This window comes from Anas acuta, chromosome 25 (genome assembly GCF_963932015.1).
Source record: "Anas acuta chromosome 25, bAnaAcu1.1, whole genome shotgun sequence".
NCBI lineage: Eukaryota > Metazoa > Chordata > Aves > Anseriformes > Anatidae > Anas > Anas acuta.
In genome coordinates this window covers 6,014,646-6,038,402 of record NC_089003.1, presented here as the reverse complement: position 1 = coordinate 6,038,402, position 23,757 = coordinate 6,014,646, and the positions used below count along the sequence as shown (strand labels likewise).

Sequence of the window (23,757 nt, the reverse complement as noted above, 5' to 3'; positions counted from 1 at the left end):
ACAGTGTTCCACGTGCACTCACACACACCCTCATCCTGGGTGCACCCCAAGAGGGCCAGGGAGCAGGGGCGGGGGGACAAAGGGAGCAGTGGGGACACACACGAGGACATGCTGATGGTGTCCCCAGGGACGTCCCCACAGCACTGCCCACTCGGGTCTGTGTTCACTCTGGTCCCTACTGACCCATGGGACGCTCTCAGAGCGCATTCACACCGGGGGCTGCTGAGGGAGGAGGGAGAATGTGAGCAGCAGAGAAGGAAAATGCGAGTGTTTACCCTGCAGTTAAATATTTATTTGAGCCAGCAGCTGGCTGGGAGCTCAGGCAGCCACTTCCAAAAACAAAAATTGGGGAAAAAAGGTAAAAAGAAGAGAGGAGTTAAGGGTGGAAGGTGTTAGGGGTGGCGAAGGAGAGGGGCCCCTGCCTGGATTCCAGCACCCCGAATCACTTGTTTGCAGCACCCTAAGGAAGTGGGTACCTGGGTGGGTGCCTGGGTGCTGCCCCACCTTCCATTCCCCCATGGCTCTGTGTCCCCCCCCCACAGCCGTGTCACCCGAGCCACCCTGGAGGCTGGTGTCACCCCCACAGGGCTCACCCCTGGGTGCTGCATGGCTCTCCCTCTCTATTTCCACTGCTTTTGCTCAAAAAGCACCCAAACTAAGGCTGCCTTGTGCTTCAGGTTGAACAAACTGCGCCGTGAACCCGAAACAGCACTTTTTAAAAGAAATATCATTACTGTTATTACAGAGGTTGAAGCATGGGGCTGCGGGCGCCTCTCGCAGCGCTCACAGCTCCGTGCCTTTGCCTGCACCACCCTCTGGTGCCGGCAGCCTCGGGCTGGCTGCAGGGTGCTCATTGCAACGGCTGGAGTCCCAAAACCCACGTTTGGGGTTTTCTGGGAGCTACGCCCGTTAATTAAATCCAGGGTGATCCCAGCCGAAGAGCTCCCATGCCAGCAGTGAAGCAGCAAACCCTTCCCGTGGGTTGCACAAGGACAAAGGGATTTTTTTCATAGGGTGAGCAAATGGATGGGTCTGTGGCTAGATGGATGCAGACAGGTTTGGGATGCCCTGTGCTCTTGGCCGTGGGATGAGATCCCAGAGTTTTGGTGGACTTGTGGCATCCCCTGGAACACTGCTGGAGACATCAAGCAGCGGATGATCAATCAGCATGGGGTTTCCTCTCTTATGGACTATAGGTTATGAGTTATGGATTACGAGTTATAGGTTATGGGTTATAGGTTACGAGTTGTGGATTATGAGTTATGGGTTATAGGTAATGAGTTATGGATAATCAGTTATAGGTTATCGGTTATAGGTTATGAGTTGTGGGTTTTAAGTTACAGTTTATGGGTTATGAGCTATAGGTTATGGGTTCAGCCCCGTTCTGGGGGTTACCATACAGCGATCCCAGGCTCGTTTCACCCCACGCCACCCCTGGGTGCTCCCTGGGTCCCCAGAAGGGCTGTGGCGTGGGGGCTGCCTGTGGTGGGGGTCACTGTCCCTGGGGGCTGTGTGGGCACCAGGCACTGCACCCCAGCAAAGAGCCCCCCCCCAGCTGCCCTGCAGCCCCCTTCAGGCCCTGACAGCCCCCTGGGAGCTCTCCCCGGGGCCTTCCCCTCCCCAGGCTGACGCCCCCCAGCTCTCAGCCTGGCCCCACAGCGGAGCTGCCCCAGCCCCTGAGTCCCTGAGCCTCTAAACCCTGAACCTCAGAGCCCCGAACCTCTGAGCCCCGAACCTCTGAGCCCCTGTGCCCTGCAGCCTCTGACCCCTCAACCTCTGCCCTCTGCCCCCTGCCCCCTGCCCCCCCGAGCCTCCGACCTCTCCAGCCCCCCCCAGCCCCCCCCAGCCCCCAGCCCCCCGCCCCCCGCCACCTCCCTCCCAGGACTACAACTCCCAGCGTGCCTCGGGGGCGGGAAAGGGGCGTGGCGAGGGGCGTGGCCGCGGGGCGGCCGTTTCCGGGCCCGGCGGCGAGGCGCAGTGAGGGAGCCGTAAGATGGCGGCGGCGGCGGTGCTGGAGTTCCAGCGCGCTCAGTCCCTGCTCTCCACCGACCGCGAGGCCTCCATCGGCATCCTGCACTCCATAGGTGAGGCCGCCGCCCGCCGCCGCCTCCTTCCGCCGGCCCCGGCCGCCCTCCTCCGCTCTCCGCCGCCCGCTGCCGCCGCCTGCTGACTCACCGTGCGGCGCCAGGCCCGGACCCGGCCGCCCCCCCCCCGCCTCCCCGCTGCCCGGAGCCCCCCCCCGGGCCCGGCGGGAGGAGCGGCGGAGGGGGGGGTGGCGGCCGGCCCCGGGGTGCCACCTGTGGAGCCGGCGGGCGGCGAGGGCCGGGGGGGGTGAGGAGGCCCCCCCGGGGTGCCGCTGCCCGCCGGGTTTGGGGTCGGGGAGCCCCGCCGGGGGCCGTCGGTGCCGTCAGGGCTGTGGGAGCGGCGCTTGTAAACGGGGAGAGTTCGGGGGGGGCTGGGGCTGGGGCTGTGACCCGGCGGGGAGGCGGCCGGGCCGGGCCGGGAGGGCTCGGGACAGGGAGCGGGGCTGCGAGGCAGCGAGCCCCTGCTTGGCGTGCCCGGAGAGTGAATGGCTCCTGGTGCCTGTGTTGGGCCGTGGCGTTCAGAGCACTCCCTGCTCGTCCCCGTCGGTGTTTGTGTGGTTAATTAGGAGGTGGCGTGCTCAGGGCCGGGGCATGCCTGCAACTTTCTGTCCGGCCAGGCACAGTGGGGAGAGCTCGTGGTGCCTGTGGCTGTGAGTCGGAGCTGTCCAGAGAGCGCTGCCCCGAGACGGCCCTGCTTGAGAGACGGTGCTTTGCGTTTGATGCTGCACGGACTGAGTTCTGGGGATGGAAAGCCGTGGTCCCTGCTCTGGGGCAGCGCAGAGGATTTCAGTTCCCTCTGTAGTGCTAGGTGACAGCCCTGTGGCAGCAAAGACTTTAGCTTTATTTGTTCATGTAGAAGCCGAGGTCGTTCACGTGTGCAGGTGATGCTAGAGGTGAAAGTTTATGCTGCAGCAGATCGCAGAGTAATGTTGTGAGTGAGGTGTATCGTTTTGTGGATAAACTACACCAAACTGATGCTGTGCAAACAGAGGCTTGGTGTTGCTGTATCACAGTTGACCCTTTTGTGTACTTCAGAGCCACAGTTACTCACGTTGGTACACAGCCTTGTTTGGTTTATCAGGATTTCATGTGGGAGGGAACATTGACTCTTGCAGTGGGTGTTAAAAGCAGCGATGGTAGCACCTCCTTGCTACTGAACAAAGAGGGCATATGCACTCTGTGCATCCAAAGTTGTTGTGCTGCGTTTTGAGCAAGGGATCCTCGCAACTTGATGCACAAAGTGGCAGCATCGTAAATCCCGATACCAGAATACCCAGTTGGAAATCCTATAAATTTCTTTTATTTGGTTTTGTGGCTCCAGTGGGAAGAAGGTCTGTTGTGTGGTGGTGTTCTTTTGAAATGAAACTTCAACAGCTGGACGAGCTTAGTGAGACTACTTCAAAACTTAGACAATATTCAAATTGGAGGAAGCAGTCATATCTATCAGCTGGACTAAAGTCTTGGTGAAGTATAGATCGACTGCTGCTTGTAAGCGCTGCATGTAAGCTTTAACGTAATCTGCTTTCCAGATCTTGTAGCCCAGGCTGAATTTGCTGTTGCCTGTTGTAACAGTTACTTTCTTGGTGCCTTTCCAAGAGAAGGCTGGCAATGATTATCTTCTAACTGAAACAGCATTAAAGGTAACTTTTCTGCTTTTTTTCTAGTGAAACGTGATGTCCAGGAAAATGATGAAGAAGCGGTGCAAGTCAAAGAGCAGAGCATCCTGGAACTGGGATCGCTGTTGGCCAAGACTGGGCAGGCAGAAGGTGAGCCTGAAATAAGTAACTGAGGTATCGGGTGAGAGGTACGGATGTGGAAACGAACGCAGTCCACGCAGGTAATGGGATAGAAGTAAAAGCAAATTCAGGCAGGAGATGTTATGTCTGGTGAGAGGACAGAAACTTAATAAGTAGATAAACAGCATAAAATATTAATCTCATGCTTCAAGGCCCAGTGTTCCAAAAGATTGCTGATGCATTGGAAAGTTTAGTTTATGACCTTTTGGCATGAGGCAGCTTTAGTTTAAGTATCTAAAGCTTTGTTCAGTTGTCATGTATGCAGCAAGAAGTTTCTCTGGATTTGTTTTCAAACATCTCAGATCCTTGTTTCAAATTGGAAATACTGTCCAAAAACCTCCTTTCTCAGCTGCAGCTTCTTTCTCAATTGATTTATTTGCTGAAACATTACATCAGAAAATGCTTGGCCAGCTCTGCACAAGAGCAAGACTTGACAGTCATCCTGTTGTGACCGTGTGAAAGGACAGAAATGGAGAAAAGTTCTCTGTTCAGTGATTTTTGAGTAAGACCTCTTCGTGTCTTCTGTGTCCTGGAAAGCTTAAGGCGGTGTCTGGGCTACTTGGTATTCAGTGGTGTTATTTTTTTCTTTTGCTGAGGAATGGTCTTCCCTTTCTGGGGCACCTTTCACCTCGAGTGTTTCAGGAGCTGATATACCATATCTGTACAAAAAGCGTTCTGTCTACAGCAAACAGTTGGCCATGGTATAGCCGTGCACTGTTCTAAGTATGCCTGACAATAAATCAGAACTTGAAGTGAAGCATGCATGCTTCTAACAAACTGAAACTGATAGGGAGAATGGGCCAGCAGAACCTTTAACCAAACTGAAATTCAGCTGGGACGCCAAACCTAGTGTTGGAGTAGTTCACAGAAAGCAGTATAAGGTCTTGGATATCAGCTGGTCAAAGATTGCAGCTTTGTGTTTGTTCTGAAACTCATGCTGTGTGCTACTCTCCAGTCTTTGTAAACGTGTATTTTGACTTGGTCGTTTAGCTGGTCAACCCGTGCCTGTATGTGTTGGAGCATTCTGGACACTGATGCTGTGTGATTTGCTTGGGACAACGTAGATGACTTGTGCTTAGAGCTGGAAGCAAAGGTGCTGTGTGTCTCACCTGGCTGTAGCTGTCCGCGTCTGATTTCCTAGTTTGGGCTGTCTGCTGTCTGTACAGTCAGTGGAGGAGAGAGGGGCTGTTCCAGCACATGATTAATCTCATCCTGCAGTAAGAACTTAGAATAGGAGAAATGCTGTAGAAGTGCCCATTCCTCTCACCGGATAGTACAGGACCTCGGGTTGCTCAGCTCGGGTGCAGGTGTCCATGCTGTACAGGCGTCCTGTGCACTCTGATAGTTGCTTCTGTAAAGGTAACAAGGTAATGAGGCACGGCTCCGTTCCTACTCCAAGGGAGGTAATCACCAAAAGAGCGTTTCCAGGTAAATGATCTGATGTACTGCTGGTTTGCAGAAGCCTGAGAAAAGTTCTCCTAGGTGCCTGATGGCCTCCTTCAGGCAGGATTTGGGATATTTTTGAGTTGAAGCTTGAGTTTTACAGAAGTATGAAGAACTTCATTCCATCCTCAGGGGATGGAAAGCTAAAAGATTTCTAAGGGGAAGGCTAAATAATTGAAAGTGACAACGTTAATCAAAACCTTTTTTTTTCAGAAGGAAATGGAGTTGGCACCATTAAGAAGCCAACTGTGCATACGTAGATCAGTGTGAGATCACCATGTGTGCTTTCTGGAGTTTTGTAAAGCTGAGGGACAAAGAAAGGGGGTGGTACAACAGTGTGGAAGTATGCTAGACCTGTGGGAAAGACACTGGCACCTTCCCTTCCTGTCTGCTTCCTGGGGTGCAGTATGCTGGTAGGAGAGACAGGCAGGCAGGGTCAGCAACACCTTCCCCAGGTACAGCTGTTAGCAAGGATGCTGGCGACAAGCAGGCTCAGGTCTTTATGTTGAGCAGGAGTGGATCAGGTGCTGCCTAGCCTCAAGGACATTTTTGAGAATGCAGTTTCTGCTAGGAATAAATTAGATCTCATTGTGAATCTCACTGCCTACGTTTTAGTTTTAGCTGGTGGAATTTCTTTGATGGGTTCTAGATACAGCTGCTTCCTAGATACAGTGGCTACTTCCAAGTGATAACCAGGAGTTGAACTTGATGGTCCTTATGGATCCCTTCCAACTTGTGATGTTCTATGAACTTCCAGAGGTGAAAGGCTCTGTGAGTTGCAGCCTATGGAAAAAAATCAGCAGTTTGGTTGGTAGAGTTAGGAAATTGTAAGTGCCCTGCCACTGTCTGGCTGAGAGCATAAAGCAAATCTGTAGTTTTTAGAGGACTAAAACTCTGGTGAACTACGGCCTTTTTGTTGTTGTTTTTAAAAAAACAACAGATTACCCCCTTTAGCTGCTTGATAGATAACGAGGATTCACCTGGAGGATTAATCACTTTTAAACAGGTCTAGATTTTATAGCATTGCTTAAAACTGTGGGATTGGAATAACTCTCAGATCAGGAATTCAGGTGCATGGCATATTAGCTTGTGGAAGCACTTTCTCTGAGGCTGAATATCAAAATTCATTTTCCAGGGCTGCTGCTCATCAATCTCTAGAGCTGTCAATCACACCCCTTTTACCAACTATTGCGTTCGTTTTAAAAAAAAAAAAAAAAAAAGCACCCTAAAAATAGTTGACAGTTGCATTGATGGGAAAGAGAAATTTCAGTGGGAACTTTCAGCTTGCATGCCTGAACATGGTCTGCAAAATGTATGGCTTCCCTAGCTGTTGACTTAGAATCTGTTGTCTAGTGAATTCCCAAGCAGCTGTTGAGCAAGTCAATAGGAAGGTAGGTACTGCAGTGTATTTCATGTGGTTTGCCTTTCTTTTCTTCTGAAGTTCCTTTCCTTTGCAAAAGCGTGTTCAGCACTAAAACAAACATAATTCCATTGGTCCTGAGAAGCTGGCGTAAGGCAGCAGTGTGGGGAGCGGTGCCTCGCGTTAGCTGAGAGTTGATGGACCTTGGAGGGAGCCTGGCTGCTGTGATGAGGAAGACTGAAAAGTTCTTAGTTCTGGAGCTAGCAGATAAGGAGGCAGTGCTGTGACCAGTTCAGTGCTGTGTTTTTCAGTGCTTGTGTTAGTTGCACTGGGGAAGAACACAAGAACCTGCTCCTAGGCAACTCCAGCTCTGGTGCTGCTCCTCTCCCAAGCCCCGCAGGCTGATCAGGAGCCCACCTCTCCCAGCTCACAGCAAGAGAAGGGATGTTTGGGAGTAGCTTGATGTATTCAACGTGCTATGACATTGGGAGATGCTGCCTGTTGCTGTCATGGCAGTTTGTTCACTGTTACGTGAAACAGTTGGTGAAGAACATTTAACTTTTCTTTAACTTAAAATGATTAGGGTTTACACATCTGAGTGGTATTGCAGGTTGAATGGTTTGCAGTGTAACGTGTGTCCTCAGGGTGGTTAAAATTACAGCCTGTCATGGGGCAGTAGGTAGAGTGTTCCTTGTTGAATAAAAGCTGAGTGCTGATTAAAACTATCTGTCAGTGGGGCTTAATCTTACTGAAGTAGCAGCACCTTGGTTCTAGAAAAACCTGCCCATTTATTTTTAAACATAGAGAAAGTAAAAAATTTTTTTGAAATCTTAGATATGGCAGTCAGTGTCTTTTATCGTTTGCTTGTTTTACAAAAAGTGAGTGAGTGATTATAGAAAGGGTCACGATTTCTTATACTGCTGTTTGGAAAATGAGGTTCCTGTGAGAATTGGTGCAAGAATTATAAGTTTCATTTGTTTTAAAACTGCACTTCCAGGTGTGTAAAAATGTCAATACATCCCCATGAGCAACTGGGATGGAACACTGAGTTCCATCTCTTAACAGGGTAAGAAATGCAATTTTATTAGGTTTGATTAAACTTTTAAATAGTTCGGAAAAAAAAAAACATCACTGAGGTGTTCTTATAGCCTAATTCTTTTTCATTAATGCTAAGTGAAATACGAACACCTTGTTTTCAGCTGTTTTTATTAGAATCTTTCAAAACTGAAATTCTGTTGAGGTTCCTCTAATGGCCTAGTTGAAGTAAAATTATGCTAGTCTAGTTCTGATTCTGATACCAGTTTGGTATAGGGTATGTTGAGGGTTTTTGATACATTTATTGGGAGGTTTGTTTGTTTGTTTTACTATGAAATCGTGTAAAGAATCAGTCTTGATGTCTGGGTGAGACTCGAAATTATAGGCTGTGATTCCAGCACACAGCCCCACAACTTCGTGAGTCAGCACTGAACCATGCACTGGCACGGTGCTGCGCTGCTGCAAGTGTCATCTTCCATGTAAATGTAAATAGTCATCAGTCTGACCTGTCCCGACGGGCCGCGTGGTGTTTATCACAGGAGGAGACTTCTCGCTTGCACTCTGCAATTCCGACATGTAACTCCTTCTGCTTCCCGGAGCGCTGGGTCCTGAAACTGCTGTGACACTGACTGCCGCTTCCCTTTGCACTCTAGGAATGATGTTTTCAGTGTATTTCACCATAAAGAAAGACTTTTCCTTTCTTAGCTTGAGACTAGCTCTGTAAATATATGCTGGACTGGAGACTAGGTTAGGTTAACAGAAACCTAGTTAAGCCAGCTGAGATCTAATTAGGTAATGTGGGTAGTCAAAGTGTTAAATGTCCTTTTTTCAGCAGTGGAGTGTATCTGACTTGCTAGGGTTCTCTAAGCATGGTAAAGGAAAACTTCAAACTGTGAGTCAATAAAAACATACTTAAACTATAAACTCCATTGCCCATTTTATAGAAAAATCTCAAAGCATTTAACAGGCGCTTACATTTTTAAAATGTGCCTGAGGCACCTACAAATGGTGTTATAATTGGGCGAACTGAAGTAACGGGAAACGTATGCTGTGTGGGTAAGACCAGAACCCAGCGGTCACCCTTGCCAGTCCCCTTGTTTACTGCGGGGCATTCTTTCAGGTGACGTTTATCGCTCTTTTCCTGTAAGTGATGTTGAGAAACTGCTATAAAGCTCCTGGTATAATAAATACTGCAGTGTATAGGCATGTCAAGTACTCCAACTGCAGTGTAACTTTTGGTTCTGTGGTTGTATTTCATGACTTATTTTTTCCTGTTCGCAGAGCTGGGAGGACTTCTGAAGTATGTCCGACCCTTCTTGAACTCCATCAGCAAAGCAAAGGCAGCCCGCTTAGTCCGATCCCTGCTCGATTTGTTCCTTGATATGGAGGCAGCAACGGGACAGGAGGTGAGATTTAAATTTCAGCAATAATCTGTTCATCAAAAGCCTTCAGCATCATTACCTGACCTACTTTATTTCACACTGAAGAATTATTCATGTCAGGAAACCTTCATTGAATGCATTTGGATATATTCTATTAATAAAACATCAGATAATTCAGTTCACTCATAACTGTGCTTGTCTGCAAGCCTTGTCTTGGTGGTGGGGTCTAGGAGTAACTCTCACCCTGAGAATTTTTCAAAAATTTGTGTTGTTTTTATTAGGTGTAAACCTAATTTCAGCATTAGTAATATTCTGTAATGTGATTAGTGTTCGGGATGTGAGAGGTGAGATGTGCTATACGGGTCCCAGGGAGCTCTGTCTAGTGGAAAACTGGGGCAGTGTGTGGTGGCACAGAGCTAGAGAAGTGAGTGTTCAAAGTCTGGTCATGAGTAGGTGGGATTAGAAGATTGCATTACTTAGCGTCTTTCAGCTGGAGACATGAAGTTGCATTGTATGGGGATACAACGTGGTGGTTGTTTCATTCTACAGAGAGCTTTTGAGGTGTAGGAGTTACTCCTGAAGTGGAAAGCCTTTTGGAGTGACCAAGCGTAAGCTACTTCCAGTGAATGAACTTTTCCCTTAGGAAACCCGTGGAGTGTAAACTAGGCCTCAGTTAGGATTTACTCCGTTCTGTTTAGCTCCCTGGAATTTGGTTATTTCTTTTCTGTTGTCCATGTGACTTGTTGGTTAGAGGGAATGGGAGAGAGACGGGAGCGATGTGTAAATGAGGAGGGGCCACTTACAGGTGGTGTTAACCTGCAGTACTGTAGGTTGTACCGTGGCTGACCCACCAGAGCAGGTAGATGGAAAGGGAGCGAGAAAGGAGGTGAGCAGTGTGTTAAGGACACAGCCCACACACCACTGTGCATGCAGTGACTGACGGGTTACAGTCCTGAAGAGGATATGTCACATTAAGAGGCAGATGGCATTCTTCTAACCGTGTTGTCATAGAAGTATCATCCTGGAGTTCAGGTAACACAGCAAATGTTCTTCATAAGCTGTTCAGTTCTTGTGGTTTGTGTGTGCTGTAAACAGTGCCTGACAGAATCTTTGCCTCTCTTTAACATAAAAGGTTAAGGGGAAGCAGTGTAGGGTGTGCAGGTAAGGAGAGAACCCATTAATGACTTGGGGAAAAATGAGTGGCTTCAGACTTCTTTCTGAAGGTAATTTGAGGTAAATGATATCTGAATGCAGTCCCAAAAGGTGACATTTTATGAGAGGAGAAGAACTTGGAGTAATAAAGATGGAGACAGCTGTCCAAAACAGTCCCTTTCACACACATTCAGAAGCCAAACCAAAAACCTTAAGGAATTGTAACACCGAACCTGTGAGGTTCTTGTTGTGGTACTCCTGAATACGTTTAATACCTCAAATGTTTGGAGGGATATTTGCTTCCCCAGTGTAAAGCATATTAAGAAGGCTCCCAAGAGTCCAGTAAAGCAATGAAATTAGAGACTTCTACTCCTAATGCTCAAGCTATCACTGTGCAATAAATTGCAATTTCATAATGGCTTTTCATAAGCTGTCCTCATTTAATAAGAAGTGACGAGGAGCTGACAAGTCCTGCAGTGTAGTACAGCTACAGAGCTGCTCCAGAAAGAACTGTGATCCAGAGGCTTTGGAAAAAGGCATTTCTGAACCTAGCACTGCAATATTAATTGTTATGTATAACAACCCAGTACTACATTGGCACCCTCTTCTAGTTAGGGCAGAAAGAAACTGCTTTATCCATTGCAGGAATTTCATCAGTCTTAAAAAAGAAGAAGCCAGTAGGCTGCTTTGAAGCAATAGATGATATCCAGTGTCACTTACTGACTGATTCCTGGTACCTAACTTCTTTGTAAACAGTGGAGACCAGGCATCTCTACTGCTTTATACTACTGAAGGACACCCATGGTCTGACATATTTAAGCCCTAAAACACATATACTTCATTTTCCTCTTTATTTGTAGAGCAATTGAAAACACAGTTCTCTTTGTTGCCAAATGAAATAGTGCAAAACACAACTGGAAGAGACCTCAAAGCCTTTTAGGCCATTCCTTGCCTAAGGCAGAATCAGTTCTCATGTACCCAGATGTTGTTTCAAACAAACGCCCAGATGTTTAAGAAATACTCCCAGGATTTCAGCAGCAATTCTAACTGGTGCAACTTGGGAAGCCAAATCTGTATTTTCATATTCCAGTGTGGGAGGGTTGTCCCTGGTGGTCAGAAAAAAATTACTGGAAGGTGAAATGCATTAGAAAAGCCATGAAAGAAGGTGGTCTGCTTTTTGTTTGTTTATTACAATTAAAGCTTAGACTGAACCTTAGTTTGCCTTCTGAATTTTACTTTCTCTTGCAGTACTGTTGTTAAGTTGTGTAATTCAGTGAACAGAATTGCAAGGTGAAGGAAGTTAGTCTAGCAAGTAGAATATGAAAATACTTAAAGTAAACTCTAGCTATTCTACCTCATTCTGTGTAACATTTCTGAGAGTTTAAATTCTGTTGTTAACACAATGCAGCCTGAAGCTGAAGAATATTGTGTGTGGTAACCAGCGAGTACTTGTTTAATAGAGGAGCTTAGCACTGTGCTACTACTACACCTTATGTGGGTAATACTGAAGGCATGGTTCATTGAGACACTTGGGGTAGGCATTAATGATGAAGGCTGTTACCTATAATCTCCAGGTTCATTTTAAAATAAAGCTATTTTGAGATTCAGCAATGCTGCTCTTGAGACTGGATGACTGACTTCCTAAACCTATGTTGTGGAGATTTAGGCTGTGTTGTATTTTTGTGTTACTTTGTAGGAAATGATTGAACAATACTGCTGTTTTAAAGAGGGACAGCAGAAGGCTTTACAAATTTCTTTCTGCTCCCTTTAAGGTTGACCTGTGTTTAGAGTGTATTGAATGGGCCAAATCAGAGAAGAGGACTTTCCTACGCCAGGCTCTGGAGGTATGTTACATTGTGCTTTCCAGACGTGTATAATAGCATTTTCCCTTTATCAGATTTAATAACAATAAAAGATAAATTCTAGTGTGTTGTCCAGATATTTGTATGTGCAGTAGAAGGCCAATAGTGATTATACTGAATGCAAGTGACTCTTCTTGATATTTGAGTAGACAGACCCACTGTATTTAATTCTACCATTTGGACAACTGGCTAGATCTTGCAGAATTGGATCATGTGATGTAATGAATACAAACTAAGCTAGTGAATTTTGTGCAGATAAGAATATAAAGCTTAATTTTACCAAATAAACCTGTACTACCTTTCTCTGGCTTTCCTCACAGTTCCTTTTCTGTTCTCCAGGCGAGGCTCGTCTCTCTGTACTTCGATACCAAGAGGTACCAAGAAGCACTGCAGCTAGGTGAGTCTCCCACTAGGTGGCAGTGGTAGTTCTGCTTTGAAATTAGTCTAGAGGCTGTCAAGGGAAAGGACCAATTACGTCATGTTCTTTGATAAGTTTTGTAGGACTCAGATATTAATTTCCTCAGTGCTGTACCAGTCTGCCATTTTTTACTATAGTGTGGCAATAAAAGCTTTTAGAGACCTCTTCATTCACATCATGTGTTCATTTCAAATAATTCTGGAAGCAAAGGGGAATTGTATCCAGTTGAAGCCATCAGGTTTGTCTCCTTCTGTAACATATGTAGTACAGTGCTGTGGTCAGAAAGTGGCTTTCTTTGGCTCACTCAAAAGCTGCCTCAGTAAAAATAGTAGTAATGCCAGGAAATGGCAAACCTCTGAGGATGCAATTACACAAGCTCTTGTGAAGTAGTGTAAAGGCTTTAAGAATTTGCTTCTACACCACCTGAGATATGGTAATTAACCATGTGAACTCTCCTGCTCTGCTGCAAAGCAGAGTAAAGCAGGTCATCTTACACAGCCCAACTCCCTTTGGTGCTTTACAAATGCTCATTCTGCAAATGACTGCAGTGATGGGAGAAGAGGTTTAAGCTGGCTAAAAGGTATTTGTACAGAGCGTTCTACCAGCTCAGTGTGTGGGTATGAGCAGGGATGAGAGATAACTGCACTGACATGAAAGAAGTGCTCACCTGGGCAGTGGTGATGCTTCACCAGGGACCCATAAGTTCTTAAGCAGCGTGGCAGCAAGAGCATGTGTCATGTCCAGAGTCACCTGGGTGGCTTGTGTCCGAGCAGAATATAAAGCTATCATAAGTGCTCTGATACATGGAATTCAGTATCAAGTTAGAATTAGTTTGTGTGCAGGTGTGTAATGACCTCAGGTTTAAGCTCATTAGAGTTCCCACACCAAAGCTATGCTTAATTAACTTAATCACTTGAGTGATGGTGGTACAGCTTATGGAGTTGAGAAGGCCTTTATCTATAAGCATCCTCTCTGAACACTCTATCAAGATACCAGTGTTTTGGGCTTGCATTGCTTTGTGGCTGGCCAAGAAGACACGATTATGTCTGCAGCGGAGGGGAGTAGACGCAAGAAAGCATTTCTACATCGCATTTCTAGAGAGGCACTGTTCTTTTCCAACTTGCTGTATGGTTTAAGCTATGTTTTTCAGCTTGTAAGTGCAGCAAATGAGGATAAAGTTCATGTCTCTGCTTGCCCTAAATTGGCTCTTTGGTTTGTAGGGGGAAACTTTTCTCTAAGGTTGGTTCTTGCTGTCCCCACAAGACTTTAATGTGACAGTTCATCTAGGTGTTTCTTAGGCTACCCGTTCCTACCTCCTTAATTTGATTTGTAGCTGTCTTGTGCTTAAAACATTCGTTCCTTATCCCATATTTTTAGGATTTGTTTGAAAATCCCCAGGTCACCCTAGGGGAATGATGCAGGAACGGGCAGTACTTCTGGTTTGATTGGAGCTCTGAATGTGAGTGGTAAATGATACTGTCACCTGGGGAAGGTGTAACAGAGTGACAATTTGAACTACACAACACATCCTTGACTTTCTGTTGAGTGTCTGCTGCCGGTGATAAGGTGACAGAGGCACCCGTCCACATACACAGCTGTTCTCACTGCCTTCTTCTACCTCTAGCACAGAACTGGTTCATTCTTCTCCAACTCTGGATTGATGCTCAACTGCTATTATTTCCTTTCCTTTGTTTCTTCTTGGAAGAACAGGTTGTGTAAGCCTAACCTCCCTTCCTCAATGCCAGTACTGCCTATGGGGGAAGAAGGGTGTCATCTGGAGGGAGCTGGTTTGTGTAGTCACTGGTAGCAGATGTGGAGCAGCTTACAAAGGTTCTTGTTCTTCCCCACTGCTAGGCTCCCAGCTTCTTCGGGAATTGAAAAAGATGGATGACAAAGCATTGCTGGTAGAAGTGCAGCTGTTAGAAAGCAAGACTTACCATGCCCTGAGCAATCTGCCAAAAGCAAGAGCAGCTTTAACCTCTGCACGGACTACAGCCAACGCAATCTACTGTCCACCTAAACTGCAAGCAGCATTAGACATGCAGTCAGGTAAAGCCCTTCAGGAGAAGGGGAGAGTCTGGGACTTTTCATGATGCAGCAGTTGACTGATACTTGCTCTTTCCTGAGTGAATCATAGAATGGGACTTCAAGATACTCAGTAGTCTGCCCAGCTGCCTCAAGGCAGGGTTAGCTATAATCACATCATTCCTGACATATGTTTATTCATCCTGTTCTTGAAAGCTTCCAGTGGTGGAGGGTCCATAAATTCCTTAGGCAGTACAGCATTACACCTTGTTAATGTAAGTGTAACATTATTCCTGGTCACATTTGCAGGCACTTACCTGAAGTGCCCCAGACTTGTCCGTTGTAACTAAAACTCCATTGTCTATCAACAATGTCTGGAAAATCAGATAAACAATGGGGGCAAATGAAAGTCCCAATGGAAACAATAAGGGGTGTTGACCATATTTAGCTACATCCACAACTTTGGTGGTTCTTTTTGAGTTCACTACCCACTGTTCTCAAGAGAGGACATGGATGTTCCTACAGAAATGAGATAAATGGCAGCACAGAAGGGAAAGCTTCCTTCTCCTGAAGTGCCAGATGAAGCACTGGGCAAGCAAATCATTCTGTCTTTTTCCAGTTACATTTAGAATTAACTCTGATGCTTGCCTGTTTGTTCCTCTCAACAGGTATTATCCACGCAGCAGAAGAGAAGGACTGGAAAACAGCCTATTCGTATTTTTATGAGGCGTTTGAGGGATATGATTCAATTGACAACCCAAAAGCCATCACTGCACTGAAATACATGTTGCTGTGCAAAATTATGCTTAACATGTACGTGGCAAATGGTTCTGCAAAGAATGCTTCCTACATTTAAATGGGAAAGGCTTTTTGTATATAAGACTACGGTAATGAAAGAACTAAATCAGACAGACTCTGCTGTTTGTCTTTGTTTATGATCTATTCACTGGTCTGATATAACATTATTTGAACTTTAGTAACTTGTTATGAATTAGAAACTTGGCACATGGAAATTTAAGCTGGCCATGTTGTTGAATAGATACTCTCTTCCCTTCCTTCCCCTCTCTAGCCCAGAAGATGTGCAGGCATTAGTGAGTGGAAAGCTTGCTCTGCGGTATGCGGGAAGACAGGTAGAGAAACTTAATCCTTTCTATCTTCCTATTATCTCTGAGAATATTGTGTTACTATGTCAGACCTTTTCATACCAAAATACCCTACACTTCTGAGTATCCTAAATAAGATCCAGAACTGATTAAATTATCATAAATCAATTGACTTCAAAGGGAACACAGTGATTTTTACCACCTGTAAATCTGACCCTCTCACTTCATTTTCTCTGTTTTTCTCATCCCTGTTTTCTTCATGAACTTCTAAATGCCTGGTGATGTACGGTACTCATCTGAACCATCATCAGCTGCTGCAGCCATGAATCTGATGCATTTAAATACAAGTTGTTCATTGGTTTTACTTGTGTTGTAGCAAGTCAAAACAATCAAAACAATCCATTCACAGCAGCGAGGCTGAGCAGCTTGAGACCTAGATGACTGTAAGGTGGAAGGCAGGCAGCTGGGGAGTTGTTAAATCAACTGTTTATTCTAACGTTAACTTGCCAGCCTGTGAATGCCACCCCCGGATTAAATCCAGGGATGCTTATGTTAAGCACAGGGCCAAGAGCCAGGCGTGCCAGGGTCTGATGCCCTCAGTGGCTTTGGTCTGCCAGCTATTTGCTTTGACGCAGGAGCTAATACCCACCTACCTCACAAAGGATTGGGGAAGCTATTTGGTAGAGGAGGATGAGGTCAGCGAGCATAGGTGCATAATAGAAAGGAGTCGGAAGTAGGGATATCCCTGCATTATCCCTGCTGGATCATAGAGGGCAGCTGTGGCCCTGCTTCATCCTCTTCTCCCTGGTGACAGCTGAGTTGGAGGTTTCTTTTCAGAGCACCGAGGGCTCTTCTTCTCCATGGAGGAAATTTCAGCTGTTCCCTGCACTGTTCTCTTGAGACAACAGTGACCACAAGCTCGTGCAGCAGCTGTGGAAACTGAGCTTAGGGAGCAGAGGGAAAGTGGACAGACAGCCTTGGGGGCAATTCACTGGGAGAGATGATAACAGAAGCGTGGGCCTCATGTACCGCAGCCACTGGGCTGACCTGTTTCTAGTGCGCTTGTGTCTCTCACCACTTGGAAGCTATTGTTCCAGTGGGGTTACGATCCTATTTAATATCAGTATGGTAGTTTGGTTGTGGCCGAGTCTTTTGCTTTGTTACAGCAACTGCTGGGTAGACAAGAAACAGTTTTCCAATGCTGTTGGTGGTAGGGGGTGGTAGCAGAGGCAATGCTGAAGGGGAGAAACACATCTTAAGGGCTGAAAATGGCCCTGTTTGTTAAGCAAGTGTGCAGTTTCCTTAACAATTGTATCAACGTTGCTCCCAACCTGCAACCTGATAGGACCTGCAGCTGGTATTCTCAAACCTTGCAAAACTTGAGTTCTTTGCTGCCATGAAGCTGATTTCATGCTGTGTCCTGCAGCTGTTCTGCAAACTCTCCTTTTTAGCAGCTGTTCTTTTCCTACATGGAAGTAAAACTGACATGGCTTTGTAGCAAAAGGAACATTCCTTTTTGCTTCTTAAGCACGTCCTCGGTATACTGCACAGTTGACATAATAGCACTGAGAGGGGAATCTGGAAAAGTAACCTTCTCTCATTTTCTTTCTTTGCAGACAGAAGCATTAAAATGTGTGGCACAGGCCAGTAAGAACCGGTCGCTGGCAGATTTTGAAAAGGTGAGTCAGGAGAAAGAAAATGGGAAATGGCTAGCCAAAGCATTCAGAAATACCTGAGTGGAAAGTTGTAGGAGCTGCTGCTTCCCACAGCAGGAAGCTGTAACAAATACTCAGTAATACTTAACTGGTTTATTTTTTGCAGCATGGGGCGTAGTAGTCTGCTTGAAACTAGATTTTTCTGGTTTTGAAGAGCCAACTCAGAACCAGTTTCCAGTAGTTCTGATGATGTTCACTGGGATGCGCACATTCCTAAAAGTTTTCCTGGGTGTTCAGCAAAAACATTACAAAGAGAAAGGGGGGGGGATTCCTATGCCAGGGAATAATCCTATCATGCTGATTCCTGAGTGTCAACCAGAGATTTTCTGACTTGCTAAGCTCCAGTGGTGTAAAGATGAAAGATGCTTGCTGCAAGGTGCTTGAAAGACTGTTAGGCTGTGGTGATCTCCTGGCCTTCCAGCTAAGTTACAGGATTAGATTAGCCACTGATACTGTACTGGGCAGGGAGGGGAGGCTATTTTATACTCAGGGGACGTGGAGGACAGGAGGCCTGTCACTACCTGAGTGATCCGTTTCCACTGTGTCTTCTTCAGGCTCTGACAGACTATAAGGTGGAGCTCAGGGACGACCCCATCATAAACACTCATTTGGCTAAACTCTATGATAACTTATTGGAACAGAATCTGATCAGAGTCATCGAACCCTTCTCCCGAGTACAGGTAAGTGTTTCCATCAAGCAAACCAAAATACTAGCACCTCTGTCCCCTTCTGTTGGCGTGTAACTGGATGAACGACTCGTTTCCATGCAGAATGCTTTTTACTCATTGCTCCTCAGCACATCCACAGCTCAAGGACTCATCGAGTTCAGCTGAAGGATGATGAGGAAAGGTTTGAGGGGAACTTTGGAAACCATATTCCAGAATTGTACTTTCCACCTATTTCATTTATACATGTTGAAATGTGGACATGCTTTTACCATTGAAGGTGTTTGGCTATTAAGGGCTTTTTCAGAGTGTGTTAAAGCTGCAGTAATCTTGGAGAAGAAATGAGTTATTTCATGTTTCACAGTGAAGTGGCTCTAGGTGTCTGGCTCATAGCTAGTCAATCTTCACATGCAATCAGATACGAAATCTGAAGGACATGAAGCTGCAAAACAGATAAAAACATTTTAGATTGTAGGTCAGTGCCTTTACAGGCCCTTGAACTGTTGTGTAGGTGAGCCCCATACCTCGGTGTTGTGTGTCAAAAGTACGGCTGAAGATTTATTTAACTCTATTAATCTCTCTTATAGATTGAACACATATCCAGCCTTATCAAGCTCTCAAAGGTAAGAACATTACTAGAAATCAGTGACGTGTCTTAAGAGGGTAAGGGAATTGAGGTCAAATGGTGTTTGCCACCAGGAAATAAACATAGGCTATTAAACCCAACAGGTCAGCTCCATAGCAGTTACCTGCAAATGTCGCTCTTGGGAATTTAATGTGGACAGTTTCCATGGGTTTCATTCCATGTGTTACCATTTACTTTTTATTGGAGACAGATTTTCCTCTGCAGTAGTAATAGCTCATGTCATGATCAGCTCAGTCTTCCCAGTTGAACTGCATTTAATCCTCATGAGCATGCCCAGAGGAATCTGTGTTTAGACCCTTAAGATGTAGGATCCAGCTAATCAGTGATAGAAATTTCATTAGGGATGCGTATGTCACACTGCTCATTGCAATAACTGCTTTAAAGACAATCCCAGCCAGCTTAAATCTTAGGAAAATCCACTGTAGTCTCTAGCCAGTTGCATCCCAAACTGCTTTTGTCCTGTAGTATGACCTTTAAGATCAGAGATCTTAACTGTCCTGAGCTCCAGCCTTCCAGGTTGTTCCATCAGCTGTCTTCCTTTTTCACCCATGCAGGTCTTTTCTGGTCTAGCCCTTGGTGCTCAGTGCATGCTTAGTAATGAGAGTAAAAGCTGGACTGCAGCTGGTTCTTAAGTACAGCTGTGTGTTCCTCGTCCAAAGAGTGCAAGAGGAAGAGCCATCTCCTGTGGGGCTGTGCCTCGCTCTGAGCAGGAGATTGTCTCAGTACTGAATGGCTTAGCTGAAGCTTGGCCAATGCTTGACTAAATATTTGCTGAACCAAGCTAGAATGCTCCTAATGGTAATGCCTGTATGAAGACAGATGGCACCATCTTTAGTGGAACAAAAGGGCAAGACATCTTGGTGCTCTCACCATTAAAAGCTACTGCTTAATTTCCTATGTCATCTAAAGCATATGGTAGTACCAAAGCAGTGTGCAAGGAGAGATTTGTCCTGACATCATGTTCCCTGGTAAAATACCTGCTTTCAAACAGTGCTTGTATCTTCCCAGGGATGTTGAGTGTGGACTGGTATAAATCATATTTCTTTATATAGTTCTATGAGATTTCCATTATTTATTTTTTTTGCTTCAATTTCAGGCTGATGTAGAAAGGAAACTGTCACAAATGATCTTGGACAAGAAATTTCATGGTGAGTCTGCATTCAGTCTTGACTGCCCTGCCACCCATGGCCAGGTCATGTACTAAAGCTTTGGGTAGTCTCCTCTTCATCACCGTGCCTTTGAACTTGTTGGAGTGCTCTGCTCTGCTTCTGACAGCAGGCATGCAAGTTAACAGGCATTGGGAAGAGTACATACTGGTGGATTCTCTGTTACTGTTGTCATTAAGGTTATTCTATTGCTCCTTTCTTCTGCCGTGATTAATCCGGAGGGTTAATTTCTCACAAATCAGAAACCATACTTTAGTCCTTGCTTCCTGCAGCTGCATCCAGGGAGAGTTGTGAGATCCACTGGTGGGCTGCGTAGCAAATATGCACTGTTCTGCCTTGGAGCTTACTGGCATACATGTATGTGGTCACCTTTCCCCGCTGATGGTTTGGGTTTGTCTGGGACCACAGGGAGCTGCTTTTCTAATTCACCCTCAGGGAAGAAGCTCTGTTCTTGTTTACATTGTCCCTGGTGTTGGCTTAGAAAGCCCTCGTGCTCTGGCTGAGCAAGATGAATGGGAACTGGCTAAAAGAGGCACATTGCTTAGAGAGAAGCTCAAAACCAGCAGAACTCAGCTGCAGTACCCATCTGGCACCTGGAAATAGCTTAATTATAAAATGGCTGCTTTGCCTTGCACCAGTGTCTGTTGTGCTGAGGCGTCCTGCAGGGCACAAGGGCCTTGAGGAAGAAGGTAGCAGTTAGGGAGAGTGCAGTCCTGAGCATCTCCTTGGTGTGATTTTGGGCCCTTCTCTGGGCTGTTTATTTCTGGGTAAGCTACCACTAATGCAGTCTGGGCAAAATCGGTCAGCTAATCTAACACAGCACATCAGCCCTTTCCAAACCTGGTGCAGCTGACTGGATGTCTGTTGAGTAGATCCCTGAATGCCTGCTGTCTAGGAGATCAGATCTGTCAAACAGTGTGATCCGTCAAGTGTTACAGGGGTAACCGCAGTTTTGTGTCCGCAGGCATCCTTGACCAAGGCGAGGGAGTCCTGATCATCTTCGATGAACCCCCAGTAGACAAAACTTATGAAGCTGCCCTCGAGACTATTCAGAATATGAGTAAAGTAGTGGATTCGCTCTACAACAAAGCCAAGAAGCTAACATAGGTGAGTGGGCGCAGGAACCAGAGGTTGCAGCTGCTCTGGACCTGCCGCTTCTCCCAGGCCAAGGTGCGTTTGTCCTCGAGGCTTGTTTTCTTTCCTCTCGATTGACATGGCTCTGTTTTCTTTTGCAGAGTTGAATTTGCTAGCTGTCATTTGGAGAGTGTGTGTGACAGGAGAGTGAAACCTTTGGGAAAATGTTAGGAGACTTTTTTCTTTGTTCTACTTTTCGCTCGGAAAGTTTTTAAACTTCCTCATCCGGTGCATCTTGTATTCCATACGATGCGTGTTCCAGTTTCCATGTAATCTTTACTGGCCGAACTTTGTATCTGGGGGGGGAAATATTGTTTAAACAAAGAGGGTATTCTAAATAAAAGGAAAAAGGCTTACACTACCTAAACATGTGCTTTCCACTTCCTGAGGGATGTCAGAGTTAAGCAGGGACAAAGTTTTGTTACCGATAGGTGCCCAAAACAGTTAGTTTCATCTCTCCCTCTACTCTGAAACCCGAGACTTACTGACGGTGTATAAGCAGCCAAGTTTATTCCATTTGTACTGAAGCAAAAAACCCGAAATGTACAGACTGCTGGTTTATTTTTAAATCTTAAGTAAGGCCTCAGATCCCCTCAAAAGCAGCTCCACAGTGATTTTCCTGAAGGCTTTCGCACCTGAGGAACCTGCTTCAGAATTGTCATTGTGCTGTGCTGGCCCAGACTGACCTCGTGCAGCCAAAAACTGAGAAGCTGCAGCCACTGTCGAGACCATTAGGCCAGTTTCTAATAAAGGGAACAGCGCAGGTTTCCCCGAGAGGCCTGCATTGCATGCTATTGTTTTAAAATAGACTAGATTTTAAATGTTTTAACTCTTCCCCCCACCTGCATTGGTAGGAAGAACAGGTGAGCAGGCGTTCCCCGAGAACTCGCCTCCCCGCAGAGCCGAGCCCTGGCTGGTGTCTGGCAGGGAGGCGAGCCACTGCTCGGGCACTGATGGGGCTGGCGATGTTCACCTCTGCTGTGGAGCGTTTCTTTTCAGCATTTGATGTGAGACAGCTTGGCCCTTGTGGAATGACCTAGCGCAGCTCTTGCTGGGGAGCTTCCTTGTTACTGTTCCCAAGTAATATATGTGGGGGGTGGAGCACAGTGTATTCCAGCATGTTTCATTTTATGGTGAGATTACTAGCTAGGTTTTAATGCCATTTGGGCAGTGTAAGCTTCTGCATCTCTGTCCTGCTAATCTTTATTTTTCCTTTCCCCTCTGTCTCCCTTTCCACGTTTTCTTACAAAATTTATATTTTGTAAAAGGATTCTGTTTTATCAGGAAATATTTTGCCTTCACATTGAATCTTAGACTGGCTGATTTTTCTGCTTTCTGTTCACATTTTAATCTCTCCAACATTTTTTTAAACTTTCCATCTCATCCAGTCAGTCACTGTTTGGGTTTTTGGCACCATCAATATCAAATGTACAAACGGTTCTTGCTAACCAACACCAGGTATATCTGATGTTCAGATGAGTTCCAATAAAATAATTTTTTTTTCAAAATCTGTCTCCTGTCTTCAGCTGTTGAGGCAGGTGAAGTGCATGTTTGGTGCAATTGCTCTTTTCACTTAGGGAAGGGTGGCTTGCAGCACAAGCTGCGCATCTGTCCAGAGCTTATAAAAGCACCTTCAGTGATTTCTGAGACAGAGTGGGACAGGGGACTGTGTTTCAAGCAGCATCACTGAAGTTTTGTAGATTGTTACCTGTGCTTACAAGTTTGAGTTTTACCAAATGACGTGATCTTTTTATTACTATTGAGGTGAAAAATCAATTACACGTGACCTCTTACACCTTGAAAATGCTCTGATGCTGTATTATTGGAGATAGTCAAACTGTGTGTAACAATGCAGTAGATTCGTGTTAAGGCTAGAGAAGATCTTAAGACTTGGTTGAGCTGATACAAAATCCTACTCATGTGTGAAGCTCGTGCCTCCATCCCTGACGCTGCCTGGTTGAATGGATGCAGGTCTGCATCATCCAGGAAAGAAACCTGGCTTTTACATGAAGGCCTCAAGTGCTGGGAAGAGTTGGCAAACCACGGGGTCAGTTGGCTGGCAGAGGGTTCAGACCCACTTTTCCACTGAAGTGCACGATGCCCCAGTGCTGGTGCCTGCTTTGCTTTCCTTGGGTTCCAGCACAGGCTCTCTCTGCCTTGTCTGGGGCCCTCCCAGCTGCCTGCTGGTGGCTGCGATCAGGCTGCCGTTGCCTCTCTCGGGTGAGGGAAGCTGGGCGTCTTCACTTTCTCCCTGTAAAACGTTTTGGAGCCCTTCTTCAGCTCTCACACTTGAGCCGGGGTGCTGGCATGCTGCTTACCCCCCAGGGGCTCGCTGTCAGCTGTGGCCTTGGACCGCGCAGTGTCAGGATGTTCCCCTGGTCCCACAGCCAACATGCCTCGTGCTGCTGCAGGACTGGTGCTCTTAGGCAGGAAAATGCAAAGGACCTAACTCCTGGTGTTGCCTAAGGCGTGGGGGGAATGTGTTCCTGGATTTCTTGGTAGGTGTTGTTTTTTTGTTTGTTTTTTTAACTATAAATATCTCATAAGGTATTTCCCAAAAGCTGCTCTGGCCAGTTCGCTGTAATGCCACTGAAGTGGCGTTTTCCCCTGGGGGTTCTTAGCTGTGGATGTGACTTGCTGATTTAGGTTGCTGATTGTAGGTGAATGAGGGGAAATTCATTCATGGAGCCTGTGTGTGTGCGGTGCTTATGTGCACAAACAAGGTGCTGAGGTGAAGAAAGAGCACAAAAAGGTGGAGATCTTGCATGTGT

At 46.2% G+C, this 23,757-nt stretch overlaps 2 protein-coding genes across 2 annotated transcripts in view; one reads left to right on the top strand and one right to left on the bottom strand.

The window, feature by feature from the left end:
• GPATCH8 (G-patch domain containing 8) overlaps positions 1–2,096 on the bottom strand; it is a 76,002-nt gene extending 73,906 nt beyond the window's left edge. The window contains exon 1 of the mRNA XM_068660891.1: positions 2,091–2,096. The gene's annotated coding sequence lies outside the window, so the exon portion shown is untranslated. The remainder of the gene's footprint in view (positions 1–2,090) is intronic.
• On the top strand, positions 1,924–22,494 carry PSMD11 (proteasome 26S subunit, non-ATPase 11). The gene is made up of 14 exons (XM_068660903.1): positions 1,924–2,084; positions 3,749–3,850; positions 9,000–9,124; positions 12,025–12,096; positions 12,454–12,511; positions 14,387–14,581; positions 15,226–15,370; positions 15,627–15,687; positions 17,277–17,339; positions 17,930–18,055; positions 18,628–18,663; positions 19,783–19,834; positions 20,817–20,959; positions 21,088–22,494. The coding sequence occupies exons 1-13, from the start codon at positions 1,994–1,996 to the stop codon at positions 20,957–20,959; spliced, it is 1,269 nt and encodes a 422-aa protein (XP_068517004.1). The 5' UTR covers positions 1,924–1,993; the 3' UTR covers positions 21,088–22,494.
• The last annotated feature ends 1,263 nt before the right edge of the window (positions 22,495–23,757 follow it).